The sequence below is a fragment of the Sceloporus occidentalis genome, unplaced genomic scaffold (assembly GCF_023333645.1).
Source record: "Sceloporus occidentalis isolate IW3139 unplaced genomic scaffold, rSceOcc1.0.p SCAF_8, whole genome shotgun sequence".
Taxonomy (NCBI): Eukaryota; Metazoa; Chordata; class Lepidosauria; order Squamata; family Phrynosomatidae; genus Sceloporus; species Sceloporus occidentalis.
In genome coordinates this window covers 27,812,501-27,840,442 of record NW_028316988.1, presented here as the reverse complement: position 1 = coordinate 27,840,442, position 27,942 = coordinate 27,812,501, and the positions used below count along the sequence as shown (strand labels likewise).

The window sequence follows — 27,942 nt, the reverse complement described above, 5'->3', positions numbered from 1 at the left end:
GGGATTTGTAGCTCTGCAAGGTCTTTAGCCCAAGAGTGTTGGTGCCTTACCAAACTATAAATCCCAGGATTCTGTAAGACAAAGCCAAGGCGGTTAAAGCAGTGTCAAACTGCATTATTTCTACAGTGTAGAACCAAACTGTGCTCTTTAAGAGATTTTGGACTTCAGCTCCCAGAATCCCACTCTATTGGCCAACATGGCTGAGGCTTCTGGGAGGTGAAGTCCATAATCTCTTAAAAGGGCACAATTGGGCGACCTCTGGGAAAGAAAAGTGGGCAGGGCTAAGCAAAACGAGTCCTGATTGGTGGAAATAGGTAGGCGGGGCTTATCAGGAACAGAGTGGGGGCGTGGGTTATGCCCATACACGGCCATTGAAAGAACCAGTCAAGCGCGGAACGCCTTGGAGCATGTGGTGGGCGGGTCTTAGTCAATCAGGGTGAGAGAGGTGATTGGTTGATTGAACAAGCGGGGGCGTGGCTTAAGCCTGAGGAAGGCGAGGCGGGAAGAAAGAGGCCGCGAGCCTGAGGGAAATAAATGGGCGGGGTTTAGGGCGGGGCCGAGTTGGTACCGATTGGTTCTGAAGCCCTAAGATGGGCGTGGCTTAGTCTTGAGGTGACAAGGCTGCGAAGCGTTTCGCCTTTGTGGGCGCATGCGCAGAAGTCGCCACAGCCCTCCCTCGTCCTGGGTGGTTTTTGGCGCATTCCGTCTTGGAGCTCTTAGGCTTCTGAGGGGAGCGTTGTCATGGCGACGGCGAGGAATAGCAACAAACTACAAATCCCAGGATTCCATAGGAGGGAGCCCGCCTCTGGGCTAGAGGAACAAATAAGGGGCTACAACCCTTTCCTGGGTTCATAAACAATGGGTCTAAAAAGTTATTTTGTTCCTTCGAGTCGACTTCAAAAACCTATTTTATTTTATTTACCTTTGTTTCATTTTTAGGCCGCCTTTCTCCCCCCAAAAAGGGACCCAAGGCGGATCACAAGATAAAAAATGGTTTTTTAAAACATTTTTAATCGCATTTTATTCTTTTAACATGGTTCTCAAAGCCGGGCAAGTGTTCTCCAATGATTCCCTATGGAGCAAGTATGGTTTCCCTATGGGCAAGTCCTGTCCTGGGCTTTAGAGAGTGGGACTTGCCATGGGTCACTGAGTGGGTTTTTGTGGCATGATCTGAACCCTGGTCTTCCCAAGTCCTAGTCCATCACTGCATCACATTGGCTCCCCACCTCAACATCATACAACACCACACTTTTTGCCCACTTGGTCCTATGGTATCCCATGCCTATCTACTGGGGATAATGGGACCTGCAGTCCAGTGCCTCTGGAGAGTTCAAAGTTGAGGTTTGCATAAGCTCCTAGTGAAGCACATGGGATTTGTAAGTTTATTGTGGCACCAGAGCTCTCTGACGAAGAAGGCGGAACACCTCACAGAACTACAAATCCCAGAATTCCATAGCACTGAGCCATAGCTGGATAACAATGTTTGCCACCTGCTGAACAAGTAAGGTCGCATTTTAATCTTCCCATTTTACTCTCTTCATTTGCAGCTTTGATTATTTGTGGATTTGATTAATATTGGCCTGTTACAGACTGCCAAAATAAAGCTGCTTTGGGTCTCTTTGGAGGTATGCTGTTTAAATGACGCATGCATCCTAAGGATCCAGAAGCTGCACCAAAGCTGCCCTCCAGTGCTTAGGAATGGAGTGTGGCTTTGGCGCAACCTCCGGACTCTTAGGACCCAGGTATCATTTAAACAGCATACCTCCAAAGAGACCCCAAGCAGCTTTATTTTGGCAGTCTGTAACAGGCCATGGTCTCTCTAAGAATCTCTGAAATGACTTGGATAGATGAGGAAGCGTGACCAGAGCTAACAAAATGGACTTCAACCGGGAGAAAGGTAAGGTAATGCACTTCGGGCGGAAAAATGAAATGCACAGATATAGGATTATGGGGGACACCTGAATGAACAAGACTAGATGTGAAAGGGATATAGGAGTCCATCTGTCAATGGGGATGCTTTGATTGGGATTTCCTGCATGGCAGAATGGGGTTGGACTGGATGGCCCTTGTGGTCTCTTCCAACTCTATGATTCTGTGAGTCTAAGTAGTTTATTACATGGAGGCAAATTGCTTAAATCCCATGTAGAAATGGGATTTAAAAGTCTTTAAAAACCCACAAAAGCGGGTTATTTTTCAGATGTGTTTGTGTAAAAGAGAAATAACAGGACATTAACTCAAATGGAAAGTCGCCAAAACCCACGCCTTTTTATTTTTGGAAGTTCCCGAAAGTAAAAAGGTGCGGGTTTTGGTGACTTTCCGTTAGCGTTCTTTTTGTGTTATTTCTCTTTCACCCGAACGTAGGGTTGCCATAATTGTCCACTATTACCAGGGACAAAATGTAGGACAAATTCGTTGTCTGATTTTTTTCTACTTTCTGTTCAGGTTAACCCTGAATGTCAGGTTGTTTTCACTTTAAATCTAGTTTCTGCCTCCGTGTGATAAACTCACTAGTAGACCACAAGTTGAACATGAGTGAAAAGTGTGCTGCGGCAGCTAAAAGGACCAATGTAATTCTAGGCTGCATTGATAGACGTATAGTGTCTCTAGATCGAGGGAAGGAATGTGCCACTCTATTTTGCTTTGGTCAGATCTCACCTGGATATTGTGCCCAGTTCTGGGCACCACAATTCAAAAAGGATGTTGAGAAACAGAAGCATGTCCAGAGGAGGGCAACCAAAGTGTTGAAAGGTCTGGAAACCACCAAGCCCTATGAGGAGAGACTTTGTGAGCTGGGTATGTTTAGACTGGAGAAGGGAAGGTTAAGAAGTGATATGATAGCCCCGTTTAAATACTTGAAGGGATGTCATATTGAGGATGGAGCAAGCTTGTTTTCTGCTGCTCCAGGGAATAGGACATGGAGCAATGGATTCAAGCTATAGGAAAGGAGATTCCACCTCCAAATGAGGAGGAACTTTGATGATAAGAGCTGTTTGACAGTGGAAGACGCACCTTCGGAGAATGGTGGAGCCTCCTTCTTTGGAGGCTGGATATCTGTCAGGAGGGCTTTGATGGTGTCTTCCTGCATGGCAGAATGGGGTTGGATTGGATGGCCTTTGTGGTCCCTTCCAACTCTATGATTCTAAGGTGTCTAGGAATCTCTAGGTCTTCCAGTGCAACTCTGCTGGAAGTTGACCATAACATTGCTCTGGAGGACCTAGAGAAAACACTTGTAGGTCCTCCAGTGTGATTCTGTGGTCAGCTTCAGGCAGATGTTGACCATAGAGTTGTGCGGGAAGATCTAGGGCAGCGGTTCTCAACCTGTGTGTCAGGACCCCTTTGGGGGTCAAACGACCCTTTCATAGGGGTTGCCTAAGACCATCGGAAAACACGTATTTTATCATTTATAACCACTTTCCCCCCATCATTTCCCTTTCCTTTTCTCCTTGTTTCTTTGGATACCTCCTTTTTCCTCCCCTATATCAATGAATGCTGATAAGTCAACATTTTTAGCAGAGGGGAAGACTGGACAAATACACATAATCCTTAATACACACGCTTTTTAAAATTTGGCTCAGCAGCTAGTCTGCTCCAAAGGGCAGGATGCTTATTCCCGCGTGTTTCTTTTATTTGTACTCAGTTCGATGGGATTTCTTTGCTTTTTTTAAAAAAAATAATCAAAAACAGATTTGTATTTAGAGTTTTCTGGGAAATCGCTAAACTCATTTCCTCCCATTATAAAATTGGCAGTTCTCTTTCTTTCTCTTGAGGGTAACTTACAGTATTGAAAAAGTTCCTCCTAAACGGTCTTCCGACTCCTGTTTCACTTTCCTCTTCTGAATTTACTCACATCTTAGGTTTATCCCTCTTAAAACTGAAGAACCATTTTTTCCCCATCGGGTTGTTTTAAACCTTGGAGAGGCCTTTTTAAAAACTGGAAGTGAACCAGAAGCAACTTCCAGATTTAGAAAAAGACTTCTAGCAATAGAATGGCTGCAAAGGTGGGGAAATGCCCCCTAAAGGTTACCAGTAAGATCAGGGCTGTTAGCAGAAGCCTAAATCTTGCATTAGGGATTTGTAGCGGAGAAAATGGGTTTGTCTTCCCCAGTACAGTATAGGAAGGGGGTTTCAGCCCTCCAAGGTCTTTTGGAGGGGTCAATGTAGCCCCCAACCCCTGATAATTTCTCACTCCTGCCTTACTTTGGGCTACCCTTGTACCAAGTTTGGAAGCTTCAACTAATCCAAAATGCACCAGCCAGATTGGTCACCAGTACTTCTAGGTTTGACCATATAAGACCAGTGTTAAAGTCTCTACACTGGCTGCCAATTATGTATTGTATTGTGCATTCCAGGCTCAATACAAGGTGTTGGTCATTACCTTTAAAGCCCTACACGGCTCGGGCCTGAGTTACCTGCGGGAACGCCTCTCCCTACATAATCCGCCCCGCACTCTCAGAACATCGGGGAAGAATTTGTTGGAACATTGTAATACTCCTCGATTAACCACAACTTCCCATAGAGCAGTGGTTCCCAACCTTTCTAATGCCGCGACCCTTTAATACAGTTCCTCATGTTGTGACAACCCCCCCAACCATACAATTATTTTCATTGCTACGTGCAAATATGTGTTTTCCGATGGTCTTAGGCGACCCCTGTGAAAGGGTTGTTCAACCCCCAAAGGGGTCCTGACCCACAGGTTGGGAACCACTGCCATAGAGCATTCACTGCTGCAGCCCTAAATTGTGGAATACTGTATATACTCACGTATAAGTCTAGAAATTTTAGTCAAAAAATTGACCCAAAAAGTTTTACTCTCATAAAAAGTGTACCTTAACTCTCATAAAAACAGAAACCATCTCCTGTGAAACGCAAGAGTGGAATCTCTCCTGGAAGCACTGACCTCCCTCTACTCTTTCATCCATCCATCCATCCTTCAGTGTGAACACAGTTATACCTCCTTCAATTTTGTTAGTTCTTTGGCACTGTCTTCCTTTGCTTCATCCTTTAGATCCTTTGTTACATGACCATAATTCTTACTCTCGACTTATCCACAGGTCATACTAAAATCCATAGTTTTGGCCCCAAAACCTGCCCTCGACTTATACATGAAGTCGATTTATAGTCAAGTATATACGGTAGTCTGCCGGAGGAGATCTTTCTTATCACTACCTTAGATGCCTTTAAGAAGGCACTAAAGACGGATCTCTTCCGGCGGGCTTTCCCATCGGATTTGGTATAGAGATGATGCTTAAGACCCCCTTCTCTAAGTATGATGGTATATGAATTGATGTTTGGATATCTTAAGGAACTAATAGGGATATATAATTCAGTATTAGTGTTTTATTGACTGTTGAATTGCATGTAATCCTGTTTCGATCCTTGGAAGAGGCGGGACATATAAATTATTATTATTATTATTATTAAACTCAGAGATGGAAATTCTGCAGCCCTCAAGATATTATTCACCAGTGTGGCATATTGGCTTGAGTGCTGGACTACGGCTCTGGAGACCAGGGCTCAATTCCCAGTTCGGCCATGGAAACCCACTGGATGATCTTCGGCAAGTCACACTCTCTCAGCCTCAGGGCAAAGCAATGGCCAACTTCCTCTGAACAAACCTTGTCAAGAAAGCCCCATGATCAGTTCGGCTTAGGTAAGAAACCATTTGAAGGCACACAACAGCAACAAACAACTAGATACTATTGAACTGCAACTCCCAGCATTCTTCAGTAGTGGCTTACACATCGTCCAACATTGCACAGAGAAAAACTGAGACACAAGATGAGAGTGTAGTTAACCTTTCTGTCTTCTCCATGTTGGTGAGTTAACTGAATGCAGAGTACCTTTGCACCTTGAACTGCTTCTCATGACCACAGGAATTTACCACATTCAGTGTAGCTGCAGACAAGTCTACATAGAGACCACCAAATGCAGCATCGAAACACGAATCGAGGAACACAAGAGACACTGCGGACTGAGTCAGCCAGAAAAACCAGCAGTAGCAGAACACATTATAAACCATCCTGGATCGTGCCAACAACTATCAGGTCAGAATGCACAGGGAAGCCACTGATATCCGTAAACATCTAGACAACTTCAGTAGGAAAGAAGAAACCCTTAAAGTAAACAAAGTTGGGCTACCAGTCCTGAAAAATGCCAAAAAGCAAGACCCAGCACATGCAAATGCAAACCCACTCTGGGTCAGGGTCTTTCCCAGCGGACAATGGGTCAATAAAGAGACCCCCTGAGGCCTGCCATTCAACAACAGAATGATACACAGATTAACATTCAAATCACTTCCCCTCAACCAACAGTATATACATTCTGCTCTCTTCCATGCCAGCATTCTCTGAAGATGCCATCCACAGATGCTGGCGAAATGTCGGGAATAAACTCTTAAACCTACAAAAAACTTTGTACTCTGTTTGCAGCAGTTGAAGGTAAGGTGAGGATAAAGGTGGAAGGAGGGGAGAGCAACTCGGACATTTGAAAAACAGGTGAGAAAGTGGGATGGCAGAGGATTAACTAGGACTGTCCCTGCCAAATCGAGATAGTTGGAAGATGGACTTTCGCCCCTGCTTTAACTAGAGATGCTGAATAGGAGCGGTGAATCTTCCCCCATCCAAAATGTTTCTTTGATACTGATGGCCCTGTTTCCCATATTAAAGCCGCCGGGGTCCATCCAGAACTAAAACCTAGGAATGATGGTGTGACACACGCTCTCCCAGTTGACGCTCAACTGTCTTCCAATTAGCCTCTTTGCCCATATTCACACAAATCTCCCAATGGCAGGAAAAATCACATGAAGCCTTCCTCAATTAAAAGTTTTACAATACCTTGCCTGAGCCAAGCGTTTACCTCCCTCCCTTTTCTTTTCTCTTCTTTTCTTCCCTTGTCTTTGGCCTCAGCCAGAACTACTGCCAATTTAACTAATTGGGAGTCTTGGGCCTCTTGACAAGCAGCTGGTATTTTAATATTTCTCCGGTGTTTTTTGCGGCGTGAGTCTGACAAGGCTGTCTTGAGTTGCAGATGTCTCCCGCTGGCGTGGCCCCAAAACTTGGCTTCCCTTTAGGACCATGCTGTGTTCTCACTCTCACACTGGATTTTTTAAAAAATGGAATAACAGTGGTTGATTTTCCCCTGACGTTTATCTGGATTTTCCCTGATGTGGAAGTTTTAAAGTACTGTGAAGGTGGGAGACAGGCAAGATGGAAGGTCATACACCATTTTATCTTTTATCAGTGCTTGGAAATGTTACTTTTTGTTGCTTCAGACAGCCCCTTGATAAGAATGGTCTTTTCCTTCAGTTCCTAAATTTCTACCATTGCAGACTGAGACAGTGAAAATCCTTCACACCTAAAACTCTGTTAAGCATGTTCACCTTCCTTTGGTTGCTTTGCCTGCCACTCTTCTTTGGATGCCTAGGATCCCAGAATTCCATAGCATTGAGCCATGGCACTTTAAGCAGTGTCAAACTGCGTTAATTCTGCATGCAGACGCAGCCCTGTTTGTCTATCTTTTTAGTTTCTGCAGAAGTCTCCTCCAGCACCACATTTCAGTGGAGTTGATTCTCGTAGTGAAGCTATTTTCACTATCCAGCTTTCAAACCCATACATAGAAATTAGAACCATAAGTCCGTTGTTTGATAATACAATCACATATCCACATTATCTTCTGCAATACGGATATATTCACAGATTTGTGCTGAAGTCCATAAATGTCCGTGCCACTTAAAACATCCTAGATCTAAACCTGATTTCTTTCCCCCAAAAAAGTTATCCCAACTGTTCAAACTTCAGTTATGGACAATCGAGTTTAAACCCCTTCTCATTGCAGAATCTCCTGCTAAAGCATCTCCAGCATAGAGCTGTCTAGCCTTGTTTTCAAGAAATCCAGAGAAGGAGACCCCACCGCTTCTCTAGGCAATTGGTACCATTGCTGAAACCCTCTTTACTGTCAAGAAGTTCCTTCTAATGTTCAATCAAAGTCTACCCTCCTGTAACTTAAAATCATTATACAGCACTTATAGGTGGGCTTGCCTTCCACGGCTTTGAACTTACGCTGAAGGCTAGCCCCGGCAGAAATAATGGAGCACGTACTCACACCATGCGCCCCGTGCGCTGCCGTGACAATGCGTGCCATTATTTTCTATGGGGCTTGAGCATATGCTCTTTTCCCCATATGTGGCCGGGGGGGGGGGGGGCAGAACAGATCCCCCGCTTATGAGAAGGGTGGACTGTACATGGTCCCTTGGCTGGACGTCCCCAGTTTCTTCAACCTTACCTAATAGATTTTTGTTCTCTGTACCTCTGTCATCCCTCATTGCCTTTCTGTGAACTCGCTCCAGCACACCACTTTACATACAAATACACTACCACTGCATAATTGAAATTCAAAGACTTGACTGAATAAAAAATGGCTTCACTTGCCAGTGGATAAAAAGCAGGGAAGGGGCCTGATGGACCTTTTGTGGAAGGGAGTTCCACAGCTTCTCCTGAACGTATCGCCCTAATCTCTTTGCTGGAGTTTACCGCATACCGTGCAGCCGCAGACAAGTCTACATAGGGACCACCAAATGCAGTGTTCATACATGAATCAAGGAACACAAGAACACCCATCTTTTGCATGCAACATTTCAGGTAGCCGGTGGCACATTTCAGGCTGGGCACCTGACCGCTTCACACCCTAGAAATATGGTCTGAGACGAAGTAGCGTGTCTCAGCCAACTTTCAAAAGAAGATAAATACACAAAAATAAACTACTTTTGCCTTTCTGTTTCCCAATATTTAGATTTCCTTATTAACAAGTAAATCTTCCCCACTTGCTGTTAACAAACCATATCCCTTCCCTGGGGGATTAATTAGCATTTGGAAGGATTAATTTCGTGATTAACAAATGAAATCTGCTCCCATAGCTGATTAATGAGTATTTGGAAGGGCTGATTTCATTATTCAATAAAATCCTCCCACTTATCATTAAGTCGCTCGTACGTGATTGATTATCCTTAAATTTACATTCAAACCTAAATGAACCTCAGGTGTATTTAAATGACATTGACTGTTGAAAAGACTGGCTATGCTATTAACTCTGCCATTGATTGTAAAGAGTCCCAGTTCTGGGGGGAAAGGCGGGATATAAATAATAGTAATAATAGTAATAATGATAATAATTCATGCCTTTTCCATTGACTAAATCAAAAGCTATGGGTAGCTCTTAAAGTCATGGGAGTGCCACCACATCTGATAGTCCTGGTGAGAAATCTGTACTTAGGACAAGAAGCTATTGTTAGAACAGAATATGGAGAAACAGAATGGTTCGCAATTGACAAAAGGGTCAGGCAAGGCTGCCTAGTATCACTCCATTTCTTCAACTTGTATGCAGAAAATATCATATGAAGAGCAGCTTTAGACTCAGAAGAAGGAGGAGTGAAGATAGGAGGAAGGAAAGATATGCGGACGACACCATATCACTATCGGAAAATATCACAGGCTTGGAAAAATTACTAAGGAAAGTGCAAAGATGAAAGTGCAAAGGCAGGCTTAATACTGAACATAAAGAAAACATGAATAATGATAACAGAAGAAATACATAAATTCAACGAGGTGCTACAAGATCTCTCTACTTATTGATTCTACAGACTAACACTGCTATATCTTTGAATAAATTCAACGAGGAAGCTGAAATAGTTAAAAGAGTTTCTGTATCTTGAATCAAACATTGATCAGAATGGAGCTACAGTCAAATCAGAATAAGACTAGGAATGGGAAGGGCAGCTATGAAGTTCCTAAAATGTAAAGATATACAACTGAACACTAAGTTGTAACCATCCACGCCATTGTATTCCCCGGCACCATTTGTGAATGTGAGAATTGGGCAGGGAAGAAAGCGGAATAAGAAGGAAAACAACTCATTTGAGATATGGTGCAAGAGAAGACTACTTAGGATACCTTGGACAGTGAAAAAGGCAAACAAATGGGTCCTTGAACAGTTCAGGCCTGAAATCTCCTTGGAAGCAAATCCGATTGAGGCTGTCCTGCTTTGGCCACATCATGAGAAGGCATGACGCATTAAAGAAACCGATAATGCTCAGAAAGGTGGAGGGAAGTAGAAAGAGAGGAGGGCTCATGCCAGATGGGTGAAGTCCATGAGAGAAACCATAAGCTTCAATTTGTAGGACCAAAGCAAAGCAATGGAGGATAGGGCTTCTTGGAGATGTCTCATCCACGGGGCTGAAGGGCAGTTAGCAACAAAGTGCTTTCAGTGATTTACCATGAAAACTTTGGTCCCACTTTGCCCATTCCAATCTGGTTTAAAGACATGTTTCCCTAAATAATCGCCTTTGTGTCTCAATCTCTGACAAGATTTTTTTCCCCTCTTGATGTTGTCTCTAGTTCCTTCTTGGGAACCTTCCTTCTCCATGGCTCCATCCAGGAGAAGTCTTTCCAAAGTTGGCAAGCAGCAGGGCAGGTCATGAAACTAATGCTGGTTGGGATTTCATTTGATAATAAAAAAGAGGGACTTTTTTTTCCTGCACAGGAATCAAAATTAGACGAGGAAATCAAATGATTACTGTATCCTTTTGGCTTCTCATTTGAGGAGAGAGATGTGTGTGAGGTAACCGTCGGTTGACTAAGAAAGAGGAAACTGGAAATGTTGTCCGTTGGATAAAATAAGACCTCTGAAGAAATTCCTTCGAACCATCTGTCATTTGCATGGTTTTGGCCCATTCCTAACCCGCATGCCAAGGGCCCCCAATCATTCTGTTTACATAGGGCTTCCGCTCCCATTAGGAAAAGCATTCTGCTGCTTAATGATCCATTCATCATCTCGACATCTAGAGGAAAACTAGTAGAGGCCTCTTATCACTGTTTCCTACACTGTAGGGGATTTTGTAATGCCCAGAAAGGCATAGCAGAAGCAGGAATACAACTCTTGCCAAGCTTGGCCTTGGAGATTTCTTTTTGGCCTGTGAGAGGATGGCGGAGAGAAGACAACCGTTTCTGATAGCCCCGTGGAAATCACCAAAATATACAGAGCAGCGGGTTTGGGGGTTGATTTACTGGATGTATTTATCCTTAAAAGCACCGGAATCCATCTTGTCTTGGAATCTAAGCAGGGTCATTCCTGGCCAGTGCTTGGATGGGAGATTGGCAAGGAATCCCAGGTGCTGTAGGCTCTATTTCAGAGGAAGGAACTGGTAAAAACCCCTCTGAGGATTCCTTGCCTATGAAATTCATGGGGTCGCCGTGCGTTGACAGTCTGCTTGAAGGCACACATACAAATACATTTATCGATCAATGGCCTCCTCACTTGTTTCTCAAACTGGTTGGCAAACTCTGTTGGTCCTTTGCTGGCAGATAGCTATGAGTACAGTGGACCCTTGTTTACGCTGGGGTTTAGTTCCAAGATCCCCCGTGTATAACAAAATCAGTCCCATTAAATATAGGCCTGTTACAGACTGCCAAAATAAAGCAGTCTCTTTGGAGGTATGCTGTTTAAATGACACATGCATCCTAAGAATCCGAAAGCTGCACCAAAGCTGCACTCCGGTGCTTAGGAATGGAGTGTGGCTTTGGCACGACCTCTGGACTCTTAGGACCCATGCATCATTTAAATAGCATACCTCCAAAGAGACCCGAAGCAGCTTGATTTTGGCAGTCTGTAACAGGCCCTAGTGACATAGCAAAATGGTGTCCCTTATTAAAAAGAAATGGAAAATCAAGGTTTGATATTTGAAATTTATACTTTTTTTGAACGTTTTCAAACCGTGGATGCTTGAATCTATGTATAAAAAATCAGTGTATAAGAAGGGCCAACTGTAATTGGAGACTTGACAACTGAGTGTGTTGGGCTGCCATCACTCAAACCAAAAAGCCCAGCAAAGCTGATAAAAAATACTTACCGAGGATCAGTTCCTCCAAAAACCAACACCTTGCTCTTGGGTCCTTCTTGTTTTGGGAGGCTCTTCTTCAGCATACAAGGACACAACCTAGAAATCTTGCTGTCCTTTCCTCTTTAATACTTTTGATTAATACCTTGTTCCCCATTTTGCCATTTCCAGGGTAACTTCCCTTTATCCATGCACTGATTCATTTGTTTCATTACGATCTTACATTTCCTCCAGTGAACTCTAAGCTCTCCTTCTCCCTGCTTTATCTTTGCAATACTCCTATGAGATAGGTCAAGCTCAGAGCTGCAAAGTAACTAGTTGGAAATAACAAGTTGCTTGCACTGAATTTCTACTTCCTTTTGCCAGCAGCTTAGATATGACGTAATTGTAAGGTCAAGGTGGACAAAGCGCAGGCCACATGCAGCCTGTGGACGCCACTTTTCTGCTCCCATTTCCATTAATCCAGGGTGGCAACAGTTTTTCAACCCTAGGGCCAAATTCCATTTCAGAAAAGCTGCATTCCAGTAATGGAAGAAGCCAAAATCGAAGCTGGTGGGACTGAAAATACCAGCCTCTTCTAGCTTTAAGCTCTTATTGCCAGTAACCAAACTGGAGAAGAGGCATGTAGATGCCAGCCATGAAACCTTTCAACTAGCCTTTTTTCAGAGATAGCGTTCAGCACCTTAGTTCCTGCAAAACTTAGAACAAAATCAGTTGTGGATTCGCCACCCAATTGATGCAAAAGCCACCAGCCACAATTGTATATCTATATTCAACTCTGAATGGGGCAGCTTCTTATATTCCTTTTTAAGCCAATTCCTTTCACCTTACTTTTGGCTGCTCCCTACATCCTACAGATGATAGTGTCGCTGTCTGAAAGATCCTAAATATTGTAGTCTGGGAAAAACTTTTCCCAATTCTATAAATCTTTTGTGTGTGTTTTTCTCTCCATTAACACTGCCTGGAAACACCGTATGTCTTTTGTACCTGGCCTGGGTTGGTGGTTCTCATGGGGTTATAATGTTCTTTTTTAAAAAGCAAATTCAACAAGGATGAAGTCTGACGGTTTGGTTTTCAAAAACAGCTTCATATACAACACGTGGCAATTAAGTCTGGAACGAATTGCCAAAAGGCACATGAAGCGCACTAGCTAATAGCCACCAGCCATCTGTACTCATCAAAGCAAGCATCTCCATCGCCTCTCTGAAAAAGGATCCTTTCTGTTCGCATGTTTAAGAAGAGAAAACAACAGAGCTAACTTGGGGATGTCCCGCCATCGTGCAACACTTGGCTGCCACAGAACCAAGCCGTGGCATTACAAAACATTGGGGTGGATGAAGATTTTGAAATGGTTTTTACCATCCTGATGGGGACATTACAGTGGAAGAAACGCTTTAAAAATAAAGTGTTATATGGTGGTTAGAGTGCTGAAGAAGAAATAGGGAGGTTCATGTCCCCACTCAGCCATGAAAGTAACTAGATGACCTGGGGCCAGTCGTTGCCTCTCGCTCTTTCTTTCTTTCTTTCTTTCTTTCTTTCTTTCTTTCTTTTTCTCTCTCAACCTAACCCACCTTGCAGGGTTTTTGTGAAGGTAAAATGGGGAGGATTAGAGCTGCTGATATAGCTCACTGGAGGAAAGGCAAGATAGAAATATTACTAATAAATCACAAGAATCATCAGCTCCAGGCCATACATTAGAGTCAGCTTGAAGGCCCATAACTGCATGCCCCCTTTCATTAGAAAACTCCTGACTTAATTGGTAACTTCTTGTTGTCAATTAGCTGGTTCCAATCCCTGGGTCATGGATTCTAGGAGCTGCATATGAGAACTATGAAGGATAGTTCTATTCTATCTGAATAATATCTGAAGGTCCCCTTGTTTAGACAGTCACAGGGTCCCAGTTCCTTCAGTGCTGGGATTGGCATGACCTGGCCTTCAACGTGGAAACGGAGGATGCAACAGCACTTTTGTTTCGAACGTGTTCTTTATGGCTCCCATTCTGCTGAGTCCGAAGCATCTATGGGGCCATGGGCTTCCTGTGGTGGGGGCAGCGAGCCCCTCACTGTTGCTGTTTTTGGCATATGGCACATGTCTTCCCACCGCCACCGGACCTTGAAACCTCCTGCTTTTCACCCCTATGGAAAGCCTTGTGCAAAATAAGCCCATTGTTTTCCACAAGTGGGTTTGGGATCCTTGGCGGTAGGACACTTTCCTTTCCTGCGACCAAGGATTTGTCTCTGCCGTTTCAGCACTTTCTGAGCAAAAATAATAACAGTAATAACCCTTAGTCCACAAATGCTTCTTTTGAGCTATTGTAGAATAATACCTTGATCTAGATTCTACAGTGACTGGGGTCCTATATCCTCCTTTATGCCATGCGCAGCTTCTTCTAAGATTTGGATGAGAACGCTACAAGAACGTTGTGTAAAATCACAGGGTTGGAAGGGATCTTGAAGGTCATCCAGTCCAGCTCCTTGGCAGTGCAAGGATCCACAACTAATGCATTCCTGAGAGGTGTCCCTCCAGCCTTTGTTCAAAGATACCTGTCTATTCCACTATATAGTGTAAAGCCCACATCGCCAGGGGCATTAGTGGACTAGAAGTGAGCTAATACATCCAATGAATCTTGGGGGAATAAATTAGCAGTGGAGGAAAAGGAATGAAGTTTAAAATTAATCTATCATCACAATCATCACCATCAACAAGACTGCTCTCAAATTAAAGTGAATGCAATATAGTTAAAAGCATCCATGTGATCAGTATCTAAACAGAATTTAACTATTCACAATATTAAAGCAATGTAAAGGACACGTTTACAAGTAAAAAAAGCAGTTTTAAAAAATAGCACACTTGGAATAAGACCCTAACATGTTTTTTTTTTAAGGCTTTGCCCTCTCCTTCATTATTTTAGGACTGGTAAAACAGGCTTATCTAGGGAGTTGAGGTCTGTTAGATAGTCTAGATCTAAACTGTATATAGACTAACTCAGCATAAGAATTCAATGCAAAATCAAAATTTGATGCTGCTATATATATATATACAGCTGTTCCTGTTGCCTTTGCTGGCCCCATCTGCTGGTAGGAAAAGATAAAATAACTAAAGGGACAGCCTGATGCACCTTTGGACACAGTCCCTGCTATTAAAGCTCAAGTTTTGATTGATTGATTTTTTTCAAGGTGCAGGAGTTCAGAGTCACTGATGCTGCCACTGGAGAGGTAGCTAATACCCCAGAGGACAGGATCCAAACTCAAAGTTCCCTTAACAGATTAAAGAGCTAGACTGAACCTAGCAAAATGAATGTCCACGGGGAAAAATGTAAGGTACTACACTTGGGCAGTAAAAAATGAAATGCACAGATATAGGATGGGCAACACCTGGCTGAATGAAACTACATGTGAAAGGGATCTAGGAGTCCAAGTAGACCACAAGTTGAACATAAGTCAGCAGTGCAATGTTGCAGCTAACAAGGCCAATGCGATTTTAGGCTGCATCAATAGAGGTGTAGTGTCTCTAGATCAAGGAAGTAATAGTGCCACTCGATTCTGCTTTGGTCAGGCCTCACCTGGAATACTGTGTCCAGTTCTGGGCACCAAAATTCAAAAAGGATGTGGAGAAACTGGAGCATGTCCAAAGGAAGGCAACCAAAAAGGAATGACTGAGGAAGATGGATATGTTTAGCGTGGAGTAAAAAAAAAAAAGACTGGGAGGAGACAAGATAGCCATCGTTTGTTTTCTTTTTCTTTTAAAAAGGAATGTCATGTAGAAGATGGAGTGAACTTACTTTCTGCTGCTCCAGCAAACACAACCCAGTGGATTCAAATGACAAAAAAGCCTCCACCTAAACGTAACTTCTTTGTAGCAAGAACTGTTCAACAGTGTAATAGATGGATAGGATAGACTCCCTTTCTTTGGACGTTGGGTGTTCAACTTTCAGGAGTGCGAGTTGTGCATTCCTGCATGGCAAGGGGTTGGATTGGATGGGCCTGGCAGTCCCTTCCAACTCTTAAGATACTATAAGTGATTTATAAATACCTGAAATCAATTCTTCTTTTTAGAAACGTAGCACTGGAAGATATCCCCAAGTATTAGCTAGTCCAATCTCCTGCCAGTGAAGCAGTCCACAGTTAAAATATACACTCCATTCTCCTTTTTCTCCTCCTCTCATGCTTTCTGTTAGTATACCAAGAAAGCTTCTGTCATTGTAAGCATACAGTTCCTATGTGAAAACATTCATACATGAAAGTATGTGCAAAAATGGAGATAAAGACATTTAAGTGTATGTTCCCTGTATTTGAATTAACGTACCAACATTTGTACATGGTTTCTCCTAATTCTCTGTTAACTTTTAAACAGTTTGCGCTCAATTGGTGGATGAATCAACAGATCAAAAAACTATCCTTGCATCTCTGGCTACATATCCAACCAGTTTTCTGGAATCAGCAGATTTGGATTCCAACTTTGTCAAAGGTCTGGGTGGAGAATTCCTTACCTTGGCGGCCGGCAGCCTGGATCTCTAAGTACCGGAGATTACTCTTTTTTCTCATCCAAAAATGTGTCCGGCCGAGGCTTGAGACAATAGATGGGGATTTTGCGGAGCGTTGGCTTAAAATATTAAACTGGTTTGTTTTGTGCCATAGGGCTCTCTCCTGGAAGCGGAGATGAGTTCCCGCAGGAGCTGGGAAGAAAAGGAAGGCAGCCAAGAGTCAGGAGGTGAAAACAGGCTTCCAGGAAGGCAGAGAAAAGGGGAATTGCCAGGTCTTCCAGAGAAAATATGAATGCGTTGACTGAAAAAGTTGCCTGTATGTCTCTTTTTGGGCATTGCAACGAGGGATGGGATGCTTTCCTAATTTTCCTCTCAAAAGAATAAAACGGTGTTCTTACTCCGGCAAAAAAAAAAAGTCTTTGAAAGCTGCCCAGTTTTCAAAGATGATCGGCAGTTTGGGACTTATTCTGCACAAAATGCACACATGGGATTTTTGCGCAGAAAACAATGGCTGTAATTCAACATGGGACTTTGAGGAAATAAGAATTGAGCAGTTTCACAATATCCATATTCACTTAGGGTCTGCCATGGTGTTACAATGCGTGGGCGTCCGTTGCACAAGGGCAGCCAATGGATTGACTGATACACCATGGTGCCATGTGCAATAGATATCGATGAACATCTGGACACAAACTAGGAGATGCCAGAGAGCAAGAGGAGTGCCTAATGTACATTGTTAGTGTCCGATGAGCATGAAAAATGCACACTGTGCATCAGAAATGACCAGCCTTCATCAGAACACCTTGGTGGTCAGATGCCCATCTTCACAATTCACTAACAGGGTTCATTGCATTTCTGTAATGTAGCTACAGGTTTCTAAAGTTACGAAACGTAGACTGTGATGTAGAATCTCAGCCATCATTTTCTGCTCAGACGATAATATTTCTGCACAGGAATACTATTTTCTTTGCAGACAAATGTTCTCTCCTGCACAGAAAATGCACACTGCATGTGAATTTTGTGCCGAACTAGTCCCAAAGATTTTTTGTCAGTCCATGATTCTTCTTGTATCTCATCAGGTTTTCTCAAACACATTTTCTAATAGTTTTAAAGATACTTCCAAATATTGTTTCCACCCTTCTGCCCTTTAGTATATTGTTTTTATGTGTTAGCATTTTATAGCGCTGTGTTTTATTGTCCATTTTTGATTATATACGTTTGATGTTCCGTCCTTTGGTGGAAAGGGCATTATAAATAAACATTATTATTATTACATTGCACTTTAAAACTGAGCAACAGCAACAACAAAACTCTGCAGTTCTTTGTATGTTTGCTCACCCTGGTATTTACTAGCTAGAAATAATTGGTTGCTTGGAGAACTCAATTTCCTCACGCTGTCACCTTCGCATGGGTCACCCTCTCTTCTCCGTATGGATAGATATGCAGAGCAAGCCAGAAAACTGTTTTCCTTTGAAATCCCTCTCAAAATGGCAGCAGAAGGCTGTTGCCGTTTTGAGAGGGACTGCAGAGGAAAATGGAGGTATTTGGGGGTAGTTCTGGATTCCAGGATGCTTGCAAAATAAGGGCCATTTCTGCATCTTTCCAAACATTTTGGGAGCTTTCTGTGTGACTTGAGGACAAAAACTGCATCAAAATTGTGCTAAATTTTTTTTGTCAATGCAGAGGCTTTGCAAGACTGATGGACTTTCAGGAACCTAATATAACCTATGGGCCACACTATGCCCACCTTTGGTGTTGAAGGAGATATACATGATCCTCCCCCCCCCCCCCCATTTTGTCCCCACAACGATCCTGTGAGGTAGGCTGAGAAATGGTAACTCGTAGTTCTGTGTTGGTTTGAGCATAGGGTTACCCCAGTCAGACATTGATATCCACAATACTAGGCCATTTGAAGCTTTCTGGATGTTGTTGGACTTCAGCTCTCTGGCTTGAGGGTTAACAGGAAATGTGGTTTTTTACTTATTATCCACACTTTGTTCTGATATCAGGGTATCTGGAAAAGCTCTGAAGTTGCATGCTTATGGATTTACCTGGGACGAGGTGGTACGAAGGAAATTCATCATTGGATCTGACGAAATTCATTGCGGGAAGCCTTTGGAATTCCTTTTTTGGCCAGCCTTCCAGTTTATCTCTCCATTCTTGTTAACCCATATTGCACTTGCAAAGATTCAAGGTTGTAAAACCAAAGTTGGAAATCTTTCCTGTTTGGATTATAACTCCCAGAATCCCCCAACCAGAATGGTCGCTAGAAATAAATTATTGAAACTGAAGCGCAAAAGTTCCCTGTTGCTGGAGGTAATGAAATACTACATGGAGCTTGGGAAGAAGTTATCTTTGAGAGAGAAATATTACTCCCCCTCGGCTCAGGTATTTTTGGAATCGCAGTTCCTAAAACTAAGGTTTAGCTCTATTCTTGGAGGTCTTCAAAAACAGACCGGATACCTGTTGGTGTTTGGAGTAAATAAGTTCAGTGGCCTCAATCCGATTTTTAGATCTAGCCAAAGTAGACTCATTGAACCAGTAAGAGCTTGGTAAGTCAGCGCCTTTGTAAACTCCATTGCTTCAGTGGATCAAATCCACTTGGGACTCAAATTTGGATTTTAGACCAGAGATGGGAATTATACAGCTTCTAGGGATTGCAACTCCCAGCAGCCCTAAGACAGGATAGATAGATAATGGTGAGGAATGCCAGAATTTGCAGTCCAACAACATCTGGAGGGGTATATGATTCCCACCCCTAATTTTGGTTAATGCAAATTACTTTCATTTATTAAAACAGGTTACAGGCTGAAGTTCACACATGAAAAGCAACCAATTGGATCCAGTCCTGGTCATCCTTAGAGAAGACCCATTGAAAACTACAGGGATTGACTTAACATTTACTCAGAGCCTCTTGATTTCAGTGGACCAACTCTCTTACGCACAGCCACCCTGGAGTTTATCAGACAAGGGAAATTGGAAGTATAATCCAATGGCAATCCGAACGCAATCATGGGGTTTAACGTTATTGCGTGATAGACTACCACACGCAATTTCAGGCAATGGGAAGTCAGTCCGAGCGCAATCATGGGGTTTCGCGTTATTGTGTGAGAGGTGATCACACGCAGTTTCGGGCAATGGGAAGCTATTTTTGGGCAATGGGAAGTCAGTTCGAACGCAATTCGAATTCACGTAAATTCGCTGAACTAGTGAATTCACGTAAATGCGTTCTGGCCCCACTTCCTTTTCATTCGAAATTAAGAGAAATTCCTCCCGTGTGATTAACTCCCCCAAAATCCCCCCAAGAACCAGGACTGGATTTCTCTGTCGAAGGACTGAATTCTGGCTTTGGGAGAGTTAATTGCTCCTTTTCTTCTTATTTTTTGCAGGTTTCATAGTTTCATCACATTTGAGAAAAATGCTCCAGCCAGAATTCTCTCATCCCTGGGATCCTGGGAGGAGGCAAGTGTGGGGAAGGGAAGTGGGGGAATTTTTCCCCCTATTATCAGAGTGGGGCGGTGCCATGTACTTCAGATTTAAAAGGTGACAGTGTCTGTAAGTTTGGACCAGAAGGACACTTGGCAGCAGCACACACTTGTCTGACCAGCTGGGAGGAAGGAAGGAACTAAAAGAAAAGGGTAACAGGCCCCATACTACAAAAATAAGACTCTGCACGTGTGTTGATATCTTCCAAATCAAAAGGGATGGCGTTGATTTCTTTTGGGATCCTATTTAGCCTCGTCTGGTGTAACTGCGGTAAGTTGGACAGTCCCTAGAGTCAGGAAATATGTTTTATCTTTTAATCCGTCCATCACTGGGATGTAAAGACTGTGTCTGTTATTTGCCTTCGAGTTGGCTTTAACTTGAATTACTGCATTATCTTTAGAAGCAAGTACAAGTATACCTCAGTTAGCAAAAGCAGATGTGTTCCTAGGCGTTACTCCTTTAACAGGAACGTTTGTACCAGAGGCAGGAATAACAGGGAAAGAATAGGGTTCCTGTACTCCAAAGAAGATGAACAGCTCAACATGTTTCAGCAATGTTTTTAAATCCAGAACTAACTATGTATGCACCTGTGAAATGATACCAGCAGGTCAGTTTAAGCCTTCCATAAGTGGGCGAAAACCATTATGAAGGTTTCGGACCACTTGAAGGCTTCTTCCAGAATGAATTCAAAGATAATTTTGTCTTTGCTCAGTCTCTACTTTTCTGATGGTTATGATATGGCAGCCAAATGTCCAGATCTCTGTTTTTAAATATGATGAGCGTAACTGATAAGGCAAGTTCATTTTCTCTCATCTTTTGATTGTGTATTTCTGCATGGCAAAAGAGGTTTAGATTGAATGGCCCTTGGGGTCCCTTCCAAATCTAGGCTTCTGTTATTCAATTCTGTGATTCTTTTTTTATTCACTTTATTTTTTCATATATATATGCGCTTCTACATTATATATACAGAAAGGATTATTGTAATCACAATAATCCAGAACAAGCAAATACAAAATAAAACTTCCCAATATACTCTCTATAACTGGTCATGATACATCATGTTATTTAAGAGTCTTATTATTTTTTTCCCCACTTATCAAATATCTTTTATAGTTATGTTCTACATTATATATCTATATTCATCACTATAAGCATTGAACAAGTTACGCTAATAGCAATTCTACCATACCAAAAGTTCGCCTGGATCTTATCAGTTCGCTTACACTTCTCGTCTTCGACTACGCCACTATCCTTCATTTCCACCTTTGTGAACAAAATTTAACTATCAGAGACTATTCGTCCTCCACTTGTTTTTTATCTTTGTTATTTAGAAGAGCTGTAAATTTGTTCATCTCTCTCATCTCTGACCATTTCAGCAACCACTCATCTATGCTTGGTATGTTTTTACTTTTCCCATTCTGGGCTAACGTCATCCTCGCAGCGGTTATTACATATAACATTTTGTGATTCTAAAGTAATAAAATTCTTGCCGCAGGCCATGCTAGCTAGGAATTGTCATCCAAAATTGTGCTTTTCTGGCATCTCAGATAGCCATTGCTAACGCTGGACCCCTGTTTCCTCTTGGCCGCGCAGGTCTACCAGCGCCCACCTTAACCATCCATCCCAAGAAACCGCTGGTGGAGCGTGGAGGGTCCATCCAGTTGAATTGCTCCATGGACTGTCCCGGAGGGAAGGTCCAGTGGGAGGGCCTGGACATCGAATTGGGCAACATCATCTCCAACCACACGTACAGCATCCTGACGGTCACCAATGCCACCATCAACATGGAAGGCATGAAGTTTTGCACGGGGCAATGCAAAAAGAGGCCCTACCAGAACAAAGCGGCTTTGCAAGTGTACTGTAAGTCCAGAGTAAAACTTGGCCTCTTCTCACTTTGCTCTTCTTTCAAACAAAATGCTCTGTGGAGATAAACTTGTTTATTCAGGTAGCAGTCTTGGAGGGTGATGGTGAAATTGTACAGCCCATCAAAAAGCACATAAGAGCAAATTAATTCACTCTCAGCTCTGGGAATTAGAATTATAATATTTATAACATCGTAATTATGTTTGCTCCTGCAAATAAAAAAACTATTTTTTGCCCCTAAACACCATCCCTATGTGTGTGCCTTCAAGTTGTCTGTCAACTTATGACAACCCCATGAATTTTATAGGGTTTTCTTAGGCTAGGAATCCTCAGAGGTGATTTTGCCAACTCCTTCCTCAGAAATATAGCTTACACCTCCTGGTATCTGTTGGTGGTCTCCCATCCAAGTATTAACCAGGGCAGTATTAATCCAAATATTAATCAGGGCAGCTTCCAAGATCAGAGGCAATCTGGTGCATTTAGGTTATGGAGGGGGACATTTAAAAATGTTTTCTTCAACAACAGGAAGGGAGAGGAAGTCCATTCCTGTTTTAAAGAAAGCCTTTTCTGGGCTTGAATTTGACCAAAGTGACCAAAATGTAGCGTTAATGCGTCCCACATGCTGTAGATTTTGGAGCAAAAAACGGTCCTCACGCTCCTAAAAGGGACATGTTTAGCCCTGGGAGGCTGCATGTAGCCTGTGGCTTAAGCCCTAGGCAGAGTCACACCAGTGCATGCAGTCTTGTTAAAAGGCTCTGTGGTTGTGTCTGACCAAGGCTAGGGGTTAGCTAAAGATGCTAAGGTTACTTTCAAAATTTCTGTTTAAATCAACCTGCTATTCAGGACCATGAGGACTGGAGCCTTTCTTGAGTTTTAGAGGAAAGCCACCATAGCCCACCTGGTTTGCTTGCAAAAGAGCCCAGGTTCAATCCTGGCATCTTCAAGCAGGGGTGAGAAAGACACGTTCTCCACCGCCATCACCAGATGATAATGGTGGCTTCCAGGTTAGTAGAGGGGAGAATCTGAGTTTAAGTCAAAAATGTAAGGATTTTGGAAATGGGGCCAGCATTATATAGTTCCTTTAAAGATCAGAGCAAACTCCAAAGCAGATTCACCACTCTGCTGACTTAAAGCAACTACTACCCCATTCAGTAGGACATTAGATTCACTGTCAGTCGGTAACCCTAAGCCCTAATCTTTCCAAAGGTGTTGGATTTCAAATGCCATCATTTCTTGGGTAGCACAGGATTTGTATACCAGTGCATCTGAAAGGAAGAATACAGAGTTAGATGTTACATCAGGAATGGGGAATAGCTGGGCCTCCAGATATTTCCAGATTGCAGTTCCCATTGTCCCTTATTTTTGGCTATGCCAGCAAGGACGAATGATGGCTGTCCTATGACATTTAGAGGGTGACATTTCCTAATCCTTGCCTCATTCCTCAGCCTTCCCAGATACTTTGCAACTGGAATCCCAGCCGCAAATTCTAACAGCCGGACAGCCAGCCCGCCTCTTCTGTTCCATCAGCCACATTTATCCTCCCGGAGCCCTTGCACTGAGCTGGTTTCGAGGAGCTGAGAAGCTGGATGCTGCTCTGGAGGAGGAGGAGGAAATGGAAGATTCCCAAGAGCAGCTCTTCCTGTATCGCTCCATTCTCGAAGTCCCAACAACTGAGGAAGGCACGGCCTACAGATGCAGGGCAACTCTGGAGGTCGAGGAGAAGACGTTCTCCAGAGAGAAGGTAGCAAACGTTAGCCTCCAAGGTGAGTTGGATGCCCCAGTGGTCCATTTTGCTTGGTCACGGAAATGTGGAGGCAATGTGGGCATATAGCAAAGTCAATCCACACACTACAGCATGAGATTAATTGTTAGGCTAAAGGCAGGGGTTGGATTCATATAAGGGTTGCTGCCTTCATGTCCTACCTGTGAAGGTTTAATCCATGGCATCCTCAGAGGAATGCAATAGCAAACCTGCACTGAATAAATCTTGCCAAGGGAACCCCAGGAAAGTGTTGCTTTAGGGTCTCCAGAAATCAGAGATGACTTGAACACCCAAAAGAAGTCCATTAAGTCCCAAGAAGGTTCCAGAGCAAAAAATGTAGCCCCTGGACCTGCTGCATTTGCCCATCCCTATCTGGGGAGGCCAGACCTTGCCCCAGGATCCTTCACTCCTAAATTAAAATGTGTTTCATTGACCTATTTATGCAAGCTCAAATTTGCAGAACACTGACTTTGTCAAACACTTGGATTGCAGCTACTCAGGGAGCACTCATCATGACGGAGCAGACCACCTTGACCCTCGAGACTGTAAGAACAAGCCACCTGGCTCCTTCAGTGCCATCCACCACCACCGATGGGATCTCATTTGTGGCAGCCACCAGTGGTCTTCCCACTCTCCGTTTCACCAAGCCCCATACCACAGTGGCACCTACAGTTTTGTCAAAAGCTATCCCCTCACTGGAATCTGTGTCCAAAACCAACAGCCCTGGCTTGGAGATGGTGAACAGAACTGTCTCGCACATAACGACTCCTGTTGCGGAGATGTGGAGAAGATCCTCAGAGCCTGAGGCTCAGGTCAACTCCACCTTGAGTCTGCTACATGTGACAGCAACTCCAGCTGAGCTTGGGGTTAGCTTGACAGACCAAGAGTTTACCGTCAGTCCTGCTTCCACTGACAACAGTCCTCTCCTCACAGTTGCTACAGAAAAGCTCCATATGTTCACTACCCCTGAAGAAGATCTCTGCCATCCAGTGATCAAACTCATCCCTCCCCAAGGTACCACAGGTGGAGCGCTCCGCATCTCTTGCCACATGACAGAGTGCAGAGACAGCATCGAAATCAAGTGGGTGGAAACTCCAGTGTCACAAGCCCAGTACAAGCTGGAAGAAGCTGAGGGACAGTCCACTTTGATGGTTGAGAGCGTTGGCCTGGAACACCAGGGGCTCTATCAATGCATTGCAAGGACCAGCCAGCCCCGGATGGCAAGTGTCCGTGTTGTTGTGTCTGAAGGTGAGTGAATTAGGGTTTTGTGTTCAAAACCATCAAAGCAAGGGTAAAGCCAATATACACAGAGTGCACTTGGCATCACACATCTTGGAACGAACCTTAATTTGTTACAACTAATTTGTTAATTTGCTTCAGGAAAAGTTACACAGATGTCATAGCTGGACATGTTGCACCTGCTTTGGCTGCTGGAACCCCTTAGCATGCCTGCCTCCATGATGCACCCAAGCAGCTCCTTAGGGAAGGGGTATGCCCACCCCCTTCCCTAGTCTTTACCTTTGAGCATAGACTGAACCCCACAAGAAGAGGGCAGACCTATAATTCAGTCTCTCATAGTAGTGTCGCCTAGTTCAAGCTTCAAACAGCATCAGCTGCAAACCCTATGCACTGGTTAGAAATGTCTGCCAGCTAATGACTGGAGATCGTACTGCATGTTGTAATACACAGACATGTTTGGGTTTATTAAAATTAATATATTTTTTAAAAAGCAAGTAAGTCCATAGTGCACATCTTTAAAGTGTTCAGGCTTTTGGCCTCCCAACCTGTTGCAATCCCAAATTGGTTCCAAGAAGAAGAAAAAAAGACAGCAATACAGTTTTGGGGCTGTTGAAGGGCATTGAGCACAACAAGGTCTCTTTGGGCACATGGAACACTTGAGGTCCACTTTTCCCACCCTTAATTTATTTGACTGAATAGTATACCACTTTCTGCCAAAGCTGAAACCCAAGACAGTTCACAACTGGGTCACACTTTTTGTTAGGGGGGAAAATGCCTCTCTTGGGCTTAAAATGGCTGGTGGGGAAGATGTGACTGAATTCCCCCCACACCATGAACATATGACGGCTCAAAATTTTCCCTGCCATTGTTATAAATGAAGGTTATATTTGTGATTTTTCCAAAGTGTGGAAATCACTGGATTGTACTATGTGTGGGTTCACCTGGTTTCTTCCGTCTGTCTCTCCTCTCAGATAAATTCAGTACTGACGCCCTCATTGCCATCGGAACTGCAGGGTCTCTCTTGGGGTTGGTTATCACCGGCTACGTGTCCCGTCGGCTTTGGAGACAGCGAGGCGGCTATAAATGCGCAGCTCCGTCGCTATCGATGCTCTTTGGCACTCTCTCTGGCCACCCATGAAGTTTTGCTCAGACGAATGACATTGAAAGGAAAGCAGCTTTGAAGAAGACACAAACGCTGCACCAGGAGGGTCTGGGGTGCTGAATTTTTCTTCGCTCTCCTCTGGATTGTGCATTTGGAAAATGACAAGTCCAGTATACTCCTTCTCCAGAGGAGGCACTTTAATGACCCCTTGATGGGCATCAAACATCCCAAGTGGGCTCAGCTCACCAGCTGGTTGCCCCCCTCTGATGTTTTCATTTCGGAAAAGACTGCAGCAGTCATGATCCTAAACTTACTTTGGAGTCAGTCACACTGAACTCAGTGGAGCTTTTCAAAATATGTTTCAGCAAACCAGGTTAGGGCTGCAAAAGGTGGGCAGGTTTATGGTTTTGAATTTTGTATAGGTACAGTCTGACTGCCAAGACTAGAATGTATGCTCTTCTAGTTCTATTTTTTAAACCATGAGCCTTTCAAAATTGCAAACTGGCCAAGTAGGAACTAAACCTGAGACTTTTTTTCATGTCATGTGCGGATTTCATCGACACGTGTTGCATCAGAAGCAACAGAGCCTAAATGAGAAACAGTGCTTTCTAGGCACATTGATGGAAGGCAGGTCCATTCATCTGCTTTATGGTAACCAAGTTTAGAATCTCCATTTCTCAGTCTGGTATCATTATGGAGAACAACTAGCCACCCTATCTGCTTTTCCATGTCCGTCTTTTGGAAACCAGGGGTGGGAATTGTGGGTCCCTCCAGATGTTTTTGGGCTGTACTTCCCAGCATCCATAGCAAGTGCAGCCAATGGGAGGAATGCTGGATCTTGCAGTCCAAAAACACGTGAAGGGCTGAATCACTCCTACACCTGTAGTTCGATATGTTCAAATCAACTGCTTGTATTTATAAGGCATTTCTGTTGTACAGATTTGGAGGTTTTCTGTATGGAGATTGTAACTGATGTCATTAAACGTCATCCTCCCTCCCCACATAAGGATAGTTTGTTTTATTCAATCAGTAACTCATTGAGCCCACTGTAGGTTACACTTGAATCCTGAACTTTTGGACTGCAGCAGTTGCCTCCAACCATAGCTGAATTGAATTCAAAATGTGGAAGGCTCCAGGTTACCCAGTCCTCTACCTTTACTTAATATTCTTAATATGTTCTTAATTATTCCTGTGCATCTTTGAAGGTGTTGGATTCCCCTTCATTGGAAGTTTTTAAACAGAAGTTGGATAGGCAACCCTCGAGGATGTCTTAGGTCCAAAACACACTGCAGAAACAATCCAGTTTGAGATCGCTTTAAACTGCCCTGGCTCAATGATAGGGAATTCTAGGAACTGTAGTTTTGTGAGATGTTTAGCTTTCTCTGCCAGAGAGCTCTGGTGCTGCAAGAAACAATTCCCAGGATTCCCTAGCACTGAGCCAGGGCAGTTAAAGAGGTCTCAAACTGGATTATTTCTGCAGTGTGTTTTGGACCTTAGCTGTGAAGTCTAACATTAGCAGAGGGTTGAGCTAGATGACCCAACTCAGATTCTAAAACCATGCTAGCAACTCAATTTGTGTCACAGGAAAAAAATGGGGTGCATATTATTATATAATTCCCGTTAAAGAGTCCGTGTTCATAAGACCTTTTTTGTTATTTTTTTACTGTGTATAAAGTTCATAAAGTATATATATAGTATTAGTAATATTGTGTAGTGGTTTGAGTGTTTTGGACTGAAACCAGGGTTCGAACCCCTTCTCATCCGTGATGTTTGGCAAGTCCCGCTTTCGCACCCTTAAAGGAAAGCCATGGCAGTCCTCCCTCTGAAGAAATCTTGCTGAGAAAACCCTAGAAAAGTGTTTGCAATAAGGTCCTATCTTAAAACATGAGTCTAAATCAGATATCTTAAAACACAGAGGGGCACCTTTGGCACGTCTATTTATTAGAATGGAAAGTTAGGGAAATCAATGTTGCCTTTTAATATCACACACACGTTTAATAATATTAAACATATATTATATATTAAATATGTATTGAAAATATTACACGTAGGAGCCTATCATAGAGATGTCAGTGTCTAGCATCTCCACAAGCCTTTAATAGATTGTAGGCCGTTCAAAG

At 43.3% G+C, this 27,942-nt stretch overlaps 1 protein-coding gene across 2 annotated transcripts; it reads left to right on the top strand.

Moving 5' to 3' along the window:
- The first annotated feature begins 1,482 nt into the window (after positions 1 to 1,482).
- Positions 1,483 to 26,814, top strand: MADCAM1 (mucosal vascular addressin cell adhesion molecule 1). 2 transcript variants are annotated; one of them, XM_089537055.1, is made up of 6 exons: positions 1,483 to 1,501; positions 19,760 to 19,832; positions 21,450 to 21,716; positions 23,165 to 23,482; positions 23,974 to 24,729; positions 25,692 to 26,814. In XM_089537055.1, the coding sequence occupies exons 3-6, from the start codon at positions 21,530 to 21,532 to the stop codon at positions 25,856 to 25,858; spliced, it is 1,428 nt and encodes a 475-aa protein (XP_089393181.1). In that variant the 5' UTR covers positions 1,483 to 1,501; positions 19,760 to 19,832; positions 21,450 to 21,529; the 3' UTR covers positions 25,859 to 26,814. The 2 variants fall into 2 exon arrangements, with proteins under 2 accessions (XP_089393181.1, XP_089393179.1); XM_089537053.1 differs by having other exon boundaries at positions 19,760 to 20,126.
- Positions 26,815 to 27,942: the final 1,128 nt, after the last annotated feature.

Bases quoted from the DNA above. Each gene is read 5' to 3' on its own strand.
- MADCAM1 (XM_089537053.1), top strand. From the start codon at position 20,075: ATGGCGTTGATTTCTTTTGGGATCCTATTTAGCCTCGTCTGGTGTAAC. The intron at 21,717-23,164 runs GTAAGTCCAGAG...CTCATTCCTCAG, and splicing joins AGCGGCTTTGCAAGTGTACT to CCTTCCCAGATACTTTGCAA. The intron at 23,483-23,973 runs GTGAGTTGGATG...CTTGGATTGCAG, and splicing joins AGCAAACGTTAGCCTCCAAG to CTACTCAGGGAGCACTCATC.